A 17815-nucleotide genomic window follows, 5' to 3' on the forward strand; every position below is an offset into this window, starting at 1 on the left:
TTGGCCAACCTAAACACTCAACATCTAAAATAACATTGTCATTACAATAGTCATCAAATTGTACAATAGCCTTCCCTTTCCCTTAGATTTGGAATCAACTCAAACCAAGTTTAAATTATTCCTAATAAAGCATCTAATAAATATATTTTATTACAGCTTCCAAGAGTTTTTGGACCAAAATAGCTGGAATATGGTAAACCCTGAAATGTGCATATTTGAGTAAGTTGTAAGTTACCTTTGTATCCTATACCTTGCCTTAGAACTGTTAAAAAAGTATGGTATTGATTTTGTATTTTTATGACATAGCTAAATGCAATTTAATGCTTTGGCTGAATAAAAATTAATTACCGTATTGGTTTCGATTTGATATGGCAAAAATATGTTAATAGCAAATAAATACAAAATTGGTTCGAAAATGCTACTGGTTCTGTCAAAGGCATTCATACGACAAATATTATATCACGTCTATTTAAATATAAACTACAAATTAATCACGTGGAATAGGCCTAAAATGTGCTTACAGAACAAATAGATTTATTACGCATAAGACCTACTGTAAAGTGTAAACCTTTTACGTTACAAGTCTGTTACACTATGACCTTCACACATACAATAAAAAATAAAACACAAACCACAACACACAAAAAAATAAAATCACCACAAAACAACGGACGGAATGATCAAATAACCGGACGGCATCGCACGTCGCACTGAGGCGTGGTTGGCGACGACACCGCTAGGAGCGCCACCGGCGGGGAATAACATAACCTCGCTTCAACGATCCGGTCAAAATAACCAACCGGTTTTCGCAATTAGAATTAAAACGAGTGTCATCAAAACACGGAACCGCTAGGTGAGGTACTCGCGCCACCTGTCGTGATTCCAGCAAACCGATCCCCCGTAGTTCGTGGTCGAGCCGTGTAGGAGCGCTAGTGTCGCGGGAGTACTTATCACATTGATCCGCGAAAAGTGCACCGCCCTGACGAGGCCTACGACAATATTTTCTGAGTGGATTAAGGAACGCAAACATCGTGCGTGACGGGAAAGAAAATTGGGTTACGGTTAAAGTATAGGGGTACGTTAAATCAGTTTTGTAAATTACAGACATTTGCTAAATATAATCAAGATAATGATGAAAAAGTCGTAGCTTTCACTGTGTGAACTAATAATCATAAATAAAAGGAGTATGGCCAGTATACTTCTTTTAATCTATGGTTAAATGTTGTATCTTATTACGTTTACAATCCTATTGCAATACGCCTACTACTTTGTTTCGAAGAAACAGGCCTTTAGAAATAAATTTTAGGTTGGTTGCTTTTTTTACCACTCGTTGGTCACGAGTTGCAAAAAATCATCAGTCATCTTGAGTTTTTTAACTACCTAAATGTAAATATGACAAGTTTGTTGAATGCACCGATGAGGGGTGGGGGTAGGTAAATTTAATTTTTGATTTTTTTTATGTCGTTTAAACTACCTATTACCATGTAGATCACTAACACACATTATTTATCTATAGGCTATGCATACTTCACAGATTTCTATGACAGAAAACGTTATTAAAACTATATATATAAAAATTTGTGAAAAACTTTTCTCAACTAGTCGAAACACAAATGGTTTTTACATCAAAATAAGTGTACGGTTTTCAACTTTTATAGGATTTCCGTTTTGCACTACTCTATATACAGGGCGCCGCGCGATTGTATCACGGCAACACATGTGCAGCTATGTAGCCTTATTGCATTGCTAGTAATGAAGGCGTTACAGAATCGTCATCAAATATTGGAAAAACACATTGTAGATGACGGACTAACAGTATACTGTATATTGCTCTAGTAAAATTATATTTTATTTGAAATAGCCTTTTATTTTAGTGCAAAATATAAAATATTAATTAATAACTATATGTTACGTATTTGCACATCTAGGTAAAAATACAATTTGACACCTCAAACGTTAAAATCCGTCAAGCCGTTATCGAGTTATGACTGTGAAAAGGATCATACTGTAGTTGTCAAATGTTAAAGAAAATGTGCCGAAAGGACAATATTCTCATAAAATGCGCATAGAAACATAACGCAACGAAAGAGTATGCAAGTTATTGCAATTTGTTTACATCCAATCACACCTTAAAATATACGAAAAAAATTGTTTGGATAACTTTTTTAAAGAGATTGATTCGGAAATTCACTACACTTTGAGAAGTTTAAAACAGGCTTAAAACCGCTTAGGAACACCTCAAGGGAACCATCTGGAAAAGTTTAGCAGACTCCGTCTAGATCAATGAAAACCCCGTCATGGCGCCACCCCCCCCCCCCCCACCTGTGTCAACCACCCCTGAGATCACAGCCTCATCATCTACAGGCCATAACTTACCACCTTATCCACTAATTCAACCCGTCTAGCCTGTGTTACGGCTGTTAGTTATCGTTATTTGTGTTTCTGGTTATAAAAAGATTCGATTTCATTAATCTAGATAACATCTTAGGAAAACTGCACGTTTAGTTATAATTACTGTACCTCCAAAACCCTCCATCATCGAAATCCAAAAATTGAGTTGTTAAAAGTGGTAAATATTACTAGGTAGGCCTAAGTGCAAGATTAGAGATATTTTACAACACTAAAGATATGAAAATCTAGAAATGTTTTTTGATATTGTGTTATTATCCTGGGTCCATTAACCTGGTCGAAGTTGGGGAGAAATACCGTGTTCAAATCCCGCCAATCACCAATGCTATGTAATAATCCCACGACTCGCTGAGCCTAACCTCAATGTGTAATGTGTAACACAATGGTAAAACGGTACCGGGGTATAATGTACAGCTTCATAATATGTGGAGGTAAAAAAATACTCAAGGTAATTACAAAATCCATCCTGACCCCCCAGCATTCTGGCCATAGCCCAAAACACCACGACAAGAAACTGTTGGAAAAGGATATAGGCCTACAACAAGTCATCTTGTAATATTGTGTCAAGTACACTCTAAAACTACTATTACTTTTGACTATTTATAAATTGCCACAGACTGAAGCATCTACAGAATGAGCTAAAGAGCGAGTACTCACTGTGACTCTGAGGTGAGACTTTAGTGAGACTGACGTCACTGAGCGAGCTGTTCCTGGAGCTGTTCTGCGACTGAGTCTGTCCTGGAGGCAGTGAACACTCCGACCCACGGGTGCGGGACCTGCGACTGGAACAACGAGAACATTCAATCACACAGGTTTTAAACTTTGGTAAGAAATGTACAGTGAACTATTTTCTGTACGTGGATGTCTGGCAATATCAGGTTGGTTATTTCGATCCCAAAATCTGGGCAAAACAGCCAATCCAATCAGGGTTACAGAGCTAGATTTGACAATGCAACTACATGACCAATAATGTATTAATGCTACCGCTACCTATAAAAATGCTGTGTTTTATTGTTTTATTCCATTGCATATCAATAATTATGTATAACAACAAACCACCAGGTTTGTCTGTTAGTACAAAACATGTTTGAAAAAGTAACAAACATATTTTTAGTCCATGGAAAAGGTACTTTTGGACAGATCATTGGATTTGGTTGCACCTTATCTGGTAACTGTCCACTACATGATTTTCATGTTTTTTAGCATCTGAATATGAAAACCGTCCAGAAATTACCGTGAGACCTCTCTCATTTACTAGGATGATGAAGCGTTTTGCACCTCCACCATCGAACAAATCATAATGTAATCTACAATACCAGCAAACATTGTGTTGATACATTGACTTTTTTACACCATTGTAGGCATAACTGTCTCTTATACTTTTGTAAAACGCTTAACAAACGAAACATGTTTAAGCCAATTATAATGGGAAAGTTTATTTGATCCACAACTTGATAAATTAAGATCGCTACAGTAACTTATTATTATAATCATTATTACGAACTTTAGAAGTAGGCTACAAACGAGGCGCGAGGTATGTTTAAAATGAGGAGTCAATAAACAACTTTAAAAACTATCAATTTTGTGCCCAATTCGCATACGACTATTTAAATTGGGAAATAGTAAGTCTCGTATGTGACGGCTCAATTTGGCGGGTAATTTTTGGCGGGAGACTCACACTTGTGCCGCCCACGGGGTCGTAACCAGTTGACACTTCCTGGCTACAATCGCATCATCTCGTCAGACTGACAGCCTCTCATTAGCTGCCGCGAACACGAGAGTGACCACTTGTACGACAAACGTCCTTTAGTAACAGTTGATTTTGGAGCTAACGTTGACATTACATGGACCAGAAGGATGACAATTGTTTACTCAACGAAAGTGTTAAATGAGTCATGTTTAGATGATCCCAGCATTTCAATCATTTTTGTAAGGTCAGAGGTTTGTCTATAAACACACTATGAAGTACATATAGGAATACCGGTGGTTAATTTATTTTCCGAACAAATAAATAAATGTGTGTACTGTATCCGTGAACCGACGAATGCGTCTACTTCACACAGTATTCACCAATGAGTGCATTGCAGCACAGTTGAGTGTGGTGACGACAACTATTGTTGTCAGTGATATCATTCTTTATATCGTACGTCAGACCGTAATTTATATAAAAGATACTGCGGTGGACTGCTAGTGCTACTCTATAAAAGTATAATAATGTAGAAAGCTACTTACGATACAACGTATTCAACAAGCAAGCACGAATCTAACATTTATCTCACAAGTCACAACTGTGGATGTTGTTTTGATCATTTTTTTAGTAAACACATGTAAGCTAAACCGAATGTAACAGCTGATGGTGAATATAACATGTTAGCATGAACAGGCTAGACCCAATATAACAGCTGATGGTAAATATAACAGGTTAGCATGAACAGGCTAGACCCAATATAACAGCTGATGGTAAATATAACAGCTGTTCAACAAACATGTGCCTTGGTCGTCATCATGTTTGTCACAGATGGATTTGCTAAGTGCGTTACAGAACCCAGCACGCTATGGGGCCCTCTGAAACTTTTAGGGAAGACAATTGTTCTAATGTGGAATGGCATGTCTCTGCAATGGCAATGCAATTAAATCTGTCCCTACGCCAATGCAGGTTGTAGTATTGACTTTCATTACTGAATAAGACATTGAGTTTATATGGACCAAATATAAACACCTAAAAAATCACATAGTGGTAAATATTTTTCACAAAGTGTTAGCCTTTCTAAAACTTAAAACGGGGACCAAATAAATATCAGACCACTTTTAAATGATTACATAAAACATTTGATATCTATATATCTAATTCCGTAAGCCCAAAATTTTACAATGAAATTGTGAGCGAACGGGAAGACGTAGAAAGCTGGGAGAGGTCTCATTTTAAAGGTCTCGGCATGAAATTTTGGGGAAAAATATTCATTTTTCTTAATTATGCGCCAAAAGGTTGTTACGGAATAAAATAATTCACATTTAAATAACATGGGAATCTAGGTCATGTCTGCTTTGTTTACTTTAAAACACGTGGTTTAACTTTATTTAAAGCATATGATATGTAATATGTACTGTAATATGCATACTATTATAAATTTGAAATAGACGTTTTCCCAATTTTAAGGGTCTGGATTAGATAATGGAGTACGATTGGTTGTGTTAGGTATGTCTGAACAAAGTGTAAAGTTAGAAGTGATTACTGGAGTAGGCAAAGGGAACATATTTTTCCATGCCAAAAAAAAAAACTAATATCTATAGATCCTGATATGCCGTTTAAGTTTACAAGTATTCAATTCCCATTTCGATTAGCTTTCAATATTACTTATTATTAAAGCAACGGACAAAGCCAAACCTTAACAAAACTTGGAATTTTTTTTGAAAAAAAAAACAGTGTTTACCCATGGTCAACTTTATGTTGCTTTTAGCCAGGTAAAGCGGCCAGATGATGTTAAAATAGTACTAGAATCAAATAAAGATGAAGGAATCGACCAAAATGGATACCATACGACAAATGTTGTTTTCAGAGAGATTTTGTTATAAACAAAATTCGATTAGCTTTCAATATTACTTATTATTAAAGCAACGGACAAAGCCAAACCTTAACAAAACTTGGAATTTTTTTTGAAAAAAAAAACAGTGTTTACCCATGGTCAACTTTATGTTGCTTTTAGCCAGGTAAAGCGGCCAGATGATGTTAAAATAGTACTAGAATCAAATAAAGATGAAGGAATCGACCAAAATGGATACCATACGACAAATGTTGTTTTCAGAGAGATTTTGTTATAAACAAAATACAAAATACAACATTTTTCTGTCATTGTAATTAGCATTTTACAATCTGGAGGATGACATTATCTCTATGTGTTTAATCTAAGTGAATTTGTCTATATTCAAAGAGATTTATATATATATATTTGATTAATTGTCATGAAGATTATAATTGAAAATGTTCCTTAGTTGTATTTATGATTAGAAAGTTTTTATAATACCGCATGAACAGTCTTTTGGAACTTTTATTTTAAACAGAGCAGACAACAAAGTGCATTATGCAGGTATGTAATATATTATACATATTATAATATACAAAAATGTTAAACGATAATTCATGTTGACCCAATGGAGATCAACCCAATGGTTCAAGGTTCAACCCATGAGACAGGATATATAATATATATATAGGGGCTATTGCCCCTAAAAGCCACTAGTAGATATGTAAAACTTCATTTCACTTATATTACTGGCTTTGTTTTAGAATTACATCAAAGAGCTCAGCTACATTATTTGCAACTAAAACAACTACAGGTTTCGAGTTTCACTAAGGTTAAATCAATAAATTTATTTTGATAAATAATAAATCAAGCCAATATAAGTTTTTTTGGTTGGTTATAGTTCAACACAAGAACCATTAAATTATTTTTCAATGCCTGAATTAGTTAAACAAAATAATTTTATTAAATTATTTATAGGCGTACAGAATTTTCAAATTACTGTACAACGTAATACCATAATACAAGTAATACCGTAAAATCTAGAAACCTATTTAGCATAACTAGATCTTTAACATTTCGACGACGAGAAATAACATTTAGAGGAACGATAAATAACATTTAGAAGAGCGAAGAGCATTTCTAGCAACGAGAAATTGCATTTCAAAGAAGACGTAAACAATTTACAGGCAAACTCGAAGCTGTTTACAAAGGTCATATGAAAAACCAAACAGCAATAACTTCCTTCCCGCCTTTCTATGTGTAGAGTATGGTTCTATAACCAACCCATTCCATAGCCACACCCGCCACTGTTCAAATATAATACTGTAGCCACTTTAAGAAATAGGTCGCAGATCGATTTTTCTACAAGAAGAGATTCGAGTTGGATTAGTTTAGTTAATTAACTTTGCCCCAGACAACACTCTATTAACTAATTCTTCTCTAACTAAAACCCGATGAGGTTTTATTTTTATTATGAAAACTACTGAAGTTACTTATTGAAATTACTTAGTTGAGTTTATTTAAATTGCTGACGATTGTTTAATTCACAGCGAGTTGAAAATCGGACACTGTCCTACAAAAAACAACTGAAAGACTTTTTTCAGAACTACCTTCTTATTTCTTGATAAAAAGTGGATGATTGATGCCTATCGTTAAAAGTAGTTTTAAAATCTATTTACATAAATTAAAATAACAATTAACTGATTTGGCATACAAGTTACTGTCTCACGAATGGCGTCCCCTCCATCGCATAATTGAAAATTTTCATGCTTGTGAACATTCTAAAAATTAATTGGATTGCATTTTACCAACGCTTAGTTTATTCAAAAACGTGAATACTGTATGTGTTATTAAAGAGGACTAACAATCAAAGCAGTTTCAGCAAAAGGTCGAGGTTATAGATAGGACCAAGCTGTGGTTAAGTCAGTTCTTTTATAATTTATAGGGAATCTGTAAAAAATCTTACATGCTAGGTAAAAATATACTCAAAATGAATCAATTAAATATAGAGTAGGCTAAAGTAAATCACATACTAGGTCCTGTGCTTTCGTCAGCGTTGCTACTGTTTAAAGCTATCCAAACTCATCATAACATAAAATTATCTACCTAATTATTCAAAAAAGTTTATTTACCTCTTTGACTTGAGCGAGGACACGTCTCTGAGGGAGCGGGTGGACACAGACTGGGCGTTGGACAGACTCCTGGTGCTCAGCTTCCTCGAGGGCTGTTGGGGCCCGGGGGCCCTGGTCGTCACTACGGGGGCCGGGGCCGCGGGGCCCACCGATATACCCGCAAACACTTTACTCTTCACCTCCTTCAGCCTACTTGGTTTCGTCTTCTCCTCCTCTTTCCCCTGAGCGATCTTATTCATCACTGCATCCCACTTCCCGTTCTTCCTCACCGTCCTATTTGGTCTCCTATTCTCCTGATTTTCATCGTCCACTTCTTTCTTCGTGGGATTGGAAGTGATCATGGTTTTAATTTTGGACACGACGTTTCTTTTGGGCATCTTATACTTTTTCACCCCCAGATCTTCCCTCTTTTTCGACGCATCTTTGACCTCAACCACAGATTTCTCTGAGAGCACGTCAGTGATGTCTGTTGTAGAGCTGACGTTGAGGAAAAGTTCTTCCTCCATGCATTCATCCACTTGCTCGTTGCTCTCTAATGCCAGGTCCGCTAGGTTCCTGACTGTATTCATTTGGTCCAGTAAGTTGGTAAAGGTGGAAGATGTGATTATAGTTTGACTCATGTCGGAGCGTATCGATGATCCTGTTCTGGTCGACCCTTCCGGAGAAAGATCTTTCTCGTTTTCGTTCGCATCGTCGATGTTTTCGTCTGGAAGGGATTTTCCACCATCGGAATTGGGATCTTCGAGTTTCCTCTCGAGGTCCGAGTAAATACCACTAGAGTCCATTTCTTCGTTGTTGGGAGTGAACACAGGACAACGGTGGTTCCCTTGGCTCGGCATGAAGGTCGGGCCTCCAGGGTTTTGTGCGCCTCCTGACACTCCGCCGTAGAGGGTTCCATCTATAACTTGTGCTCTACGATCTCCTCTGCCAGTGCCTGAGCCCGCTTGGCCGACAGCGTCGTCGTGCATGTCTGCATCACTCTCTGTGAAGAAGTCCGAGTCGGTCATGGGGTCCATGGTCTTCACCTTGTTGGCCAAAGGCGAGTGGTCGGCCCCTCTGCTGGCCGGTCGACTCCATTCTCCGTCGCCTTGGTACCCGTTGTCCAGACTAGCGATACTCGTAACTGAAGTCACGAAGCTCGTCGGGGGCGGGAGGACGTTCTTCGAGGGACCCGCCATAGCTTCTATCTTCCCGTCAACTTTATCCATTGGCAAATCTTCTAAAGAAGGAGTTCGATTGATTCTGATAAAATCCATGTTTTCACTGTTACTTACTGTTTCAGACCCCGGTTCGTACGAAACGGACATAGCTGAAGTCTTCTTCGAAGGGTTGCTATCACTCATTTCCGTATCTTCGGATAAGTCTTTCCCGATTTCGTGCTCCATCGACTCGTCTTTTATCGGGACGTCCCTGGCATCTTCTGGTTCCTTCATGACTATTTCATTTGTATACTTTTTCTCTTCAAGGCTCCCATCTCTTTTCGTTAACGTAATATTTTCAGGATGGGGTAGAGCGTTTTTCGAGACGGATGCTTCTTCACACTGCATCTCGAGAGAAGATCGCTTGGACCCCCTTCTGCGAGAGTCGTTTTCCTTGTCATAATCCAAGTCTTGGATGAGAAAGGGAACTTCCTCTGTGGAAGGTGTGCGAGGAAGAGTCGAGTTGATCGTGAAGTCCGCCATTTGGTCGGGCGTGAGGATCCCCAGACTATCATCGAATTCAAAGCTGCTGTGTTTGCTGAGTTGTAGCGATACGTGGCTGAGGTCGTGAACGGAGCTAGGACCACGTGCTGACGCTGAAGGGACCAGAGACCCGGCAGAGGAGGAGTGTTGTGACCCGATGGTCCAGTCCCAGATGAGAGCACCGTTGCTGTTTGTGCTACTAGGTGTGGGAGTAGACGCTTGACTGACAGATTTGACACTTCCGATTCTCTTGCCGGCGGGCGGAGTCGCCTCGTCTTGCAGCCAATCCTCACCCATCGAGTGCCTCTTTTGAGTAACACCTAGTAGACTATGAGGCCCTGAGTCTGAAACTTCACTAACAAACTCTTTCAACTCCTCTTGCACGAGAGCCACTTTGCTCGCGGGTATCAGAACGCCATGTAGAGGAGGACAAGTGAAGTATCTAATACCTCTTATCGATCCGTCATTGAGACCGATAGGAGCGTCAAACTCGACCCCGCACCATATTCCAGGGTCGGATTCGGTCTTCCCGAGATATCTCAAGATTCCGACTTTGTTCCCAGCTACACATACTCGCCTGCCTAAGTGCAACTGGGATATCCTGGGCTCTAGTTTGCTCACTTCAGTCAGACTGAGGGACTCTCTAGGTTGATCGGAAGATTCGAAGAAGCGCGTAGGTCTGGCAGGTCGTTCTGAGGGGCACGACTGACTAGTCGGTTGAAGGAATGTCTTGGACTTGGAGGGTTTGCCGCTGCCACTTCCTAGTATTCCGAAGAGTTGGCGATGTTTTGAGGTGGAGTCTGAAGAGAGATGAGCGCGGAATTTGTTGCTGAGGTTGGCCAGCGGGCGAGACAGGCGGGCTAGAGGCTTGGGGTTGCTGCAGAACACTGGGATCCTACTGTCCGCCGGACCCTGCAACAAGACACGACACTGTCAGCACTTTGACAACACACTTGGGGTATTTGATAGTATTTGTTTATTATGGGTAGGACGAGTTGGTCAATGTATTGAGTTTTAAGAGCACAGAGGTAAATGTGGGGACAATAAACAGGAATATTGTATGCAGTTGTCATCAAAACATACACAAACAAAAATATACAGTACACACAGCCGTTTATTGTAAATAATAAACCATGATAAAAGAATTTGAATGTTAACACAGCTGAGGTTTACAGGGATGCATTGGCTACGAATATAGCCATGTTTACTGCATTTCCATAACATTCGCAGGAAATACCATAATTATTTTTGGGCGATTACGTAGGCTACTACATCTGGTATTTTCTGATAGGAAGTAATCAAATATTTTCTAGATTAACCTCACTTACTCTTAAAAATACATCGTCAGTATAGTAACTTTCATTTCCACTAATATACAACATTAAACTTATCACAACCGCGTCCACTCATTCGTCGCTTATCATCAAAGCATGTATCACGCCATTACACCGCGGTTTCACAGCTCTTTGGCCAACAACTGAAGCACAGAATGACTTCATTGCCTCACAACGTCGCTCTGTTCCGTAGTCAAATGAGTTGTCCATCGTGATCATGAATGGCCTCAGTCAAATGTCAACGGAGGTCAACCAGAGCCCACTCCCAGTCAAGGGATCAACGAAGTCGACGTCACTTCCTAGAATAGTTCGACAATAACATCGTAACTTTCAAATTCATGTATTCTCGGCGCCGATACGCCCATGAATCGGCTCGGCTTGAAGATGTTGAATTGTGATGTATTCTCAACACGTTCGTGCCAAAAACTGACATTTGGAACGACGGAATTTGAATTTACATGACGTTCGTGGAAGGATAAACAGTCCTGAGATATGAAGGAGTTTGACAAATGGTTGGTTGTGACGTTGATGGTTTCTGTTTAAGGGGTTTTAGTTTCCACAATAACGGATGAGGCATCTGCGTGTGCTTCAGACTAATTTTTAGAACTACTGTACTTCCATACAGATCGATCTTGCTTGAAGTTATAGTAAAGTTATACTTTAAAAAAACCATCGTTGATTCAATATGCGACAGTTTGATACAAAATAAAATGTTTGTATTGTAATTTAATTGTATTCAATTAAGGTTATGTTATGCTCTATGTGGTATAATTAAGTCGATAATATTGATCAAGGTAAAGGTAATTGAGGTTAGACAGTATTTTTGTAAATATTAATAATGCACTTTAGGTTACAGGGAAAACCAAAACATTCTATTTTTGAATTTTTATGGAGAAAACATGATTTATAACAATATTATTAACTGTACGAGTTAGTATTCGCTTACTGGATGTAACAAAATAAATGTTTGTTCCATTAAATAATTCTAATTAAGTCGAGTCTGACATTATATTGGAACAAAAATAATTGAGGGTTTGTGGATGAAATAGTCGAACAAGTCCACGTCCAACCAGCACACGATTCTATACAATTCTACATGTATAACATAACTCAATCATTGACTGTTGCTGTATTGTGTTGCAAAACCGGAATAATTAAAATAAATTAAGGTAGGAAGAACTGGTTTTAAAGCTCGCCAGTAGTATTATGCAAATTAGTGTGTGTCTCCTTGTAACTTTTACTGAATGATGCAACTTTTCAGAATTAGGTCCAAACTGTAACGTAAGAGATTCATTTCGAATACTGAAATTAAACGAGGCAAATCTGCAAGTATCATATCAGTGCTAAGGGCAGTTTGGTTACGAAAGTACAAAGGTAAGTATGTTTAGCATGTCATTCTAATAAACAATATATACAATCCAATATTATACACAATATATACAATATATAAACAATAATAATCTATCCAATATTTTAAACTGTACCCGTTATTACACTTAGAACGCTTTGTAAGCAACGCTATACAACACTAACAATACAGCTGTTGAATATGTATGTTTATAATGGTAAGTGATAATTTTCGAGAGTGGCACACCTGGCGGTCTCCGCGGGAACTATGATAATTGGCGCCAATCACGTGTAGACAATGGCTAATGAAATCGTCAAAGCCTCCGCTAGTTGTGACAAAACATCTTCTCTACGTACAAAACATGCAGACTGAGAGTGGAACCCAACTCCTTCTAGCTAGGACTGTCGTAGGACTCCGGGCTCCTATACCGTGTCGTAACACTTCGGCCCAGTAACATTTCGGTCCGAAATCCTCAGATGTGGCCTACGGTCCTACTCTCTACCTGCTCACTAGTAACACTTCGTCACAAAAAATATTTAATAGGTTTTTAGTAACTATTTGGGGGTATAGTAAAAAAAACTAACAACACTTAAAATCTATAAAAAGGCATTAGATTTAAAACTGACTCACCACGAACCGCGTTAGGTTAGGTTAGGTCAGGTCAGGTTCTAGTATCAGTATCCAATAGTCAATACTAGTAGGCTGCAAAGTATACGTATACAGGTTATGAGCCTCTTACTACCTAAACTGCGTTCCTAAACCCTTAGCAATTTTCCGACGGGCCGAAATGTTACTCCATTAGCTCATTTAATCAACTAAAAAGGCGAGTGGGGCGAAGTGTTACTGTTTTTCTCAGAAATTCTAGTTTGGCCAAAATTTTCCTGGGCCGAAGTGTTACTACATCTAATCTATGGGTTCATCCAACGCATATGACAGAGAGCAGAGCCACACTATGTGATTGTATCACATCGCTCTCCCTGGTCATTGCACTACGATGGAACTGCTTCAAACACCTGCAACTACCGCGTTCCTTGACTGTCACTGTCAATGCAGACCGGTCCACGGTTCCAGGAACTGCAACTGCTACTGCAACTGCAGCTGTCACTTGTTGCAATGTTGCAACCACAACGCTACCTGCAGACAGCAGACGTGATCACTGAGAATCGAGGAAACTTTCTCTCTGCGGATTGCTGAGTCAATACGATGACAAAAGTGGTCAACGTAGCGTCGTTGTGTTTTATTTTGAAATAATAGTAATTCGTGCCACGCCATCAAAATTAGAAATGAAAGGGAATGAAATTGTTCTCTGATAAAAGTAAAAACCCTCACTGATTGATTGACTAATTCTCCAACTTCCAGACTAGCTAGAAGGCTGAAATTTCGTATACTCATTATTCAGGTCAAATAAGGAAAGTTAAACCGTTTTCATCATGATTTTACTAAAGGGATGCACCCCACAAGCCCTTAAAGGGCTGCAATTTCCCTTACGTCCTACACTCATTCGAATGAATAGATCGAGTGTCGATTGTTTCATTCGATATATCGTTTGGTTAGTTAGGTTAGGTTAACCTTACCTAACTAACTAAACTATATAACTTATCGAATAATCAATATATCGATCGATTTTTTTATTCGAATGAGTGTAGGACGTAAAGTGCAGCCCATTTTTATTTATAACATCTGCCACAAATTGTTTTATTTGTTTATTTTACTATAAAGATTGAAATATTCTAGGTTAAGCTGTTAAGCAAAACCACCGTAAACTTCTAAAGTGTTGTTTGTTTTGACTATCTATTATTACTGTTGTGTGGTTGGCTTTGTTTTACTTCTACTTGACCTCCCAAGTGTATTTTCAATTGTTAGACTCGGTTGCTATGAATAAATTTCAGTTGGATCATGATAATGGTACAGCCTAACCATCTAACACTAATAATTCCTGACGAAAATCTGTGTGCACTAGAGTGAAGACAATGTTGGAAGTAAGTCATCCATGGTTGGTGAGCCACAGTCGATAACAGACGTAGACACATAAAACACATTACAGAGGCGACCAAGCATGTCGACGCGACGACTAGGAAAGTGTTAGTGAGTTAACGTTACCGTTTAATTAGATTACTTGTTTAAATTCCAATAAACCAACCCATTCCACTTCAGGAAATAATGAGAACAAAATAGATTGGCCAAAATATAACCTTTTTACCACCATTTAGGAGTAGAAAAAATCTAGTAAAAAATTACATATATAAATAAAGTCATAATGTTAAAGTACAATAATTTTACGGCACAATTCTTTGAGCAAATAAAGAACATTAACATTATCTGTAAAGGCAAATCTAAGAAGAAGAGGTTTTGGATCCATGCCATAGTTTTCATGGATCTTGGGTCAATATTCAGTTCTGTAAGAAACCCCTTTAAACAATATAATAGGCTACTACTCTAACCTACACCTTTGTGTTTGGATGAAAGTATACATGTTTGCTGTATAATTTAAACAGAGTAAAAACGTAACAGGCGATACATAATGTAAAAAAAATAAGTCCATTGGCAGTAAACCTGCGGTACAAGCAAATTTTTGTCGCTTTATGTTTTTAAAACAGGCCAAAAATTGCAGGAAACGTACTCCAATATCAGCGTTCAAATTCCGTTTCACTAATTCTAGATGAAAGCATTTACATTTCATTCCAAGAGACAATTATTCATTGTGTGTTGGAAAAGTACAAAACGCATTACAGTACAGCAGTTAAAAAGCTCTCGGTTACACCTTCATTCTACATACGGTAAATGGCAAAGCACAGAGACTGTCGACCTTTCCAATGGCTACACAACCACAACATGGTGGTGAATTGATCAATTAACTCTTGTGTAAGAAGCATCCACCAGAACAAATTATAGTAATGGCATTGTAATCACTTTACGCAGCAGAACGTTTGGTGTTCTGGGGTAATTGAACGCAACAAAGATTTACGAATGTGCAACCTTAGTGCATCCCGTATCATTCAAGATGCAACTATACTTTATTGTGCTTGGTTGTGCTTGAATGTTTCCAACATCTACGTTTTATGAATTTCTGTGTGCCTTTGCATCACAATCTATTGGACCAAATCAGCTGAAATCTTTCACAAAGATAACCTACAAATAGGTGATAATTTTTTTTTATAATGAATGTTTGCGTAATTTTTGCTTTAACTATAGAAAGTAGGAATATTATATTCGTCTAGAATAGTCCAGGCAAACTAAACAAACTTACATAGGGATCGTTAAAAAAATTGCAAGAAAACGTTTTATGGTTTTATTTTGTAGAGTTGGGTTTGCAGAATGACATACTAAAAGTTGCCAAAAATCGGTGCACGAGAAACCCACTAAAATCAGAATTAAAAATGGCGGCCTTTTCCAACATTGGACAAACTAAAAAAACATATTTCACATGCATTTGTTATGCACATTTTTCGAGATATTGACTTGGGACCACCGCCTGTATTTATTGGGTGGTTAGTACTTCATTTTGATAGGGAACATGTTTTTGGCCGCCATCTTGGATACGCCATATTGGACATAGATAATTTTTTTTCAATGTAATGATAGTGTTGTGACACATCATTACCAACTACATTTTTACACTGATTTCAATACCGAAATCCGTTTTTAAATATCTTTATTCATTTAGAAGATATATTCAAACGAAAACTCTCCACCATACATTTCTTATGGACGTTTCGTAGTTTGATATTTTTTTTAAAACTATTTTTCTTATATCTCCAGTTCTTATTGACGCTTGTAGTTCGTTCTAGGCTTAAAATATTCAGTAATGTAAGGGCTTTCATTTGAGCTCTTGATCATTAAAATCAGACGAGTTAAAGACCAGCTCCGAACCTCAGAACAATATTAAATTTAACTTTTTAGAAATATATATTTATTAAAAGATTTATAACTTGGGTTGTTAATACGTCACAAAGTTATTTCTGGTCTCAAATTACTCAGTAAATGTTTGGCTTTAATTTTATTGATCATTAAACAAAATCTGACAATTTTAAAATGAGTCATGGACCATAAGTCATTATTAAAATGTATTTATTTAGAAATTTGTCTTTAGTTAAAGACGTATATCCCCAATTCTAAATAACTCCCAAAACTCTTTATAGTCTTAAATAATTCGCCAAATTATTGACTTTTATTTTAGGTATGGATTACTTTCCGGGAGTTATTAGGGTTTGGGATATATGTCCTTAACTAAAGACAAATTTCAAAATAAATACATTTTAATGTCAAATTAAGAACCATGACTCATTTTAAAATTGTCAGATCTTGTTTAGTGATTAATAAAATCAAAGGTAAACATTCACTAAGTAATTTGAGACCAGAAAGAACTTGGTGACGTATTAACAACCCGAGTTATAAATCTTTTAATAAATATATATTTCTAAAAAGTTAAATTTAATATTGTTCTGAGGTTCGTAGCTGGTCTTTAACTCGTCTGATTTTAATGATCAAGAGCTCAAATGAAAGCCCTTACATTACTGAATATTTTAAGCCTATAACAAACTACAAGCGTCAATAATAACTGGAGATATAAGAAAAAAGTTTTAAAAAAATTATCAAACTACGAAACGTCCATAAGAAATGCATGGTGGAGAGTTTTCGTTTGAATATATCTTCTAAATGAATAAAGATATTTAAAAACGGATTTTGGTATTGAAATCAGTGTAAAAATGTAGTTGGTAATGATGTGTCACAACACTATCATTACATTGAAAAAAATATCTATGTCCAATATGACGGATCCAAGATGGCGGCCAAAAACATGTTCCCTATCAAAATGAAGTACTAACCACCCAATAAATACAGGCGGTGGTCCCAAGTCAATATCTCGAAAAATGTGCATAACAAATGCATGTGAAATATGTTTTTTAGTTTGTCCAATGTTGGAAAAAGCCCCCATTTTTAATTCTGATTTTAGTGGTTTTCTCGTGCACCGATTTTTGGCAACTTTTAGTATGTCATTTTGCAAACCCAACTCTACAAAATAAAACCATAAAACGTTTTCTTGCAATTTTTTTAAGGTCATATCCTATATTTCTCCGACTAAGAAAGGGAAGCAAATTTTATAACCAGTCGTTACTAGAGTTCGTAGATGAAAATTAACAATTTTTAGTATGAGAAATATAATGGAGCAATTGCAAAGAACGGGTATCACTACTAGCATATCACGATATAAAGAAATTCGATAAATAAGACGATATTAAGGTAAGTAGAATATTGTATACAACTAAGATTCTGTCTGTTACGTTATAATAATAACAAGGCATACAAATATATTTCGACAGTCATAACTAACGCCGACACAGTTTAATAATTTGTATCTTTGTATTACGATTCAGTGAATTCACGACTG

General features: G+C 37.2%; 1 protein-coding gene across 2 annotated transcripts in view; it reads right to left on the reverse strand.

Moving 5' to 3' along the window:
- The window catches only part of LOC128988076 (uncharacterized), a 153784-nt gene that overhangs the window by 63177 nt on the left and 72792 nt on the right, over positions 1 to 17815 (reverse strand). For both annotated transcript variants that reach the window (XM_054409271.1, XM_054409272.1), the window contains exons 2-3: positions 8063 to 10656; positions 3067 to 3191 (exon numbers count right to left, since the gene is read on the reverse strand). In XM_054409271.1, the coding sequence (XP_054265246.1) occupies positions 3067 to 3191; positions 8063 to 10656 (2719 nt within the window). The remainder of the gene's footprint in view (positions 1 to 3066; positions 3192 to 8062; positions 10657 to 17815) is intronic.

This window comes from Macrosteles quadrilineatus, unplaced genomic scaffold (genome assembly GCF_028750875.1).
Source record: "Macrosteles quadrilineatus isolate MER2022 unplaced genomic scaffold, UCM_ALF_1.0 Scaffold_2__2_contigs__length_208266976, whole genome shotgun sequence".
In the NCBI taxonomy this organism is placed as follows: domain Eukaryota; kingdom Metazoa; phylum Arthropoda; class Insecta; order Hemiptera; family Cicadellidae; genus Macrosteles; species Macrosteles quadrilineatus.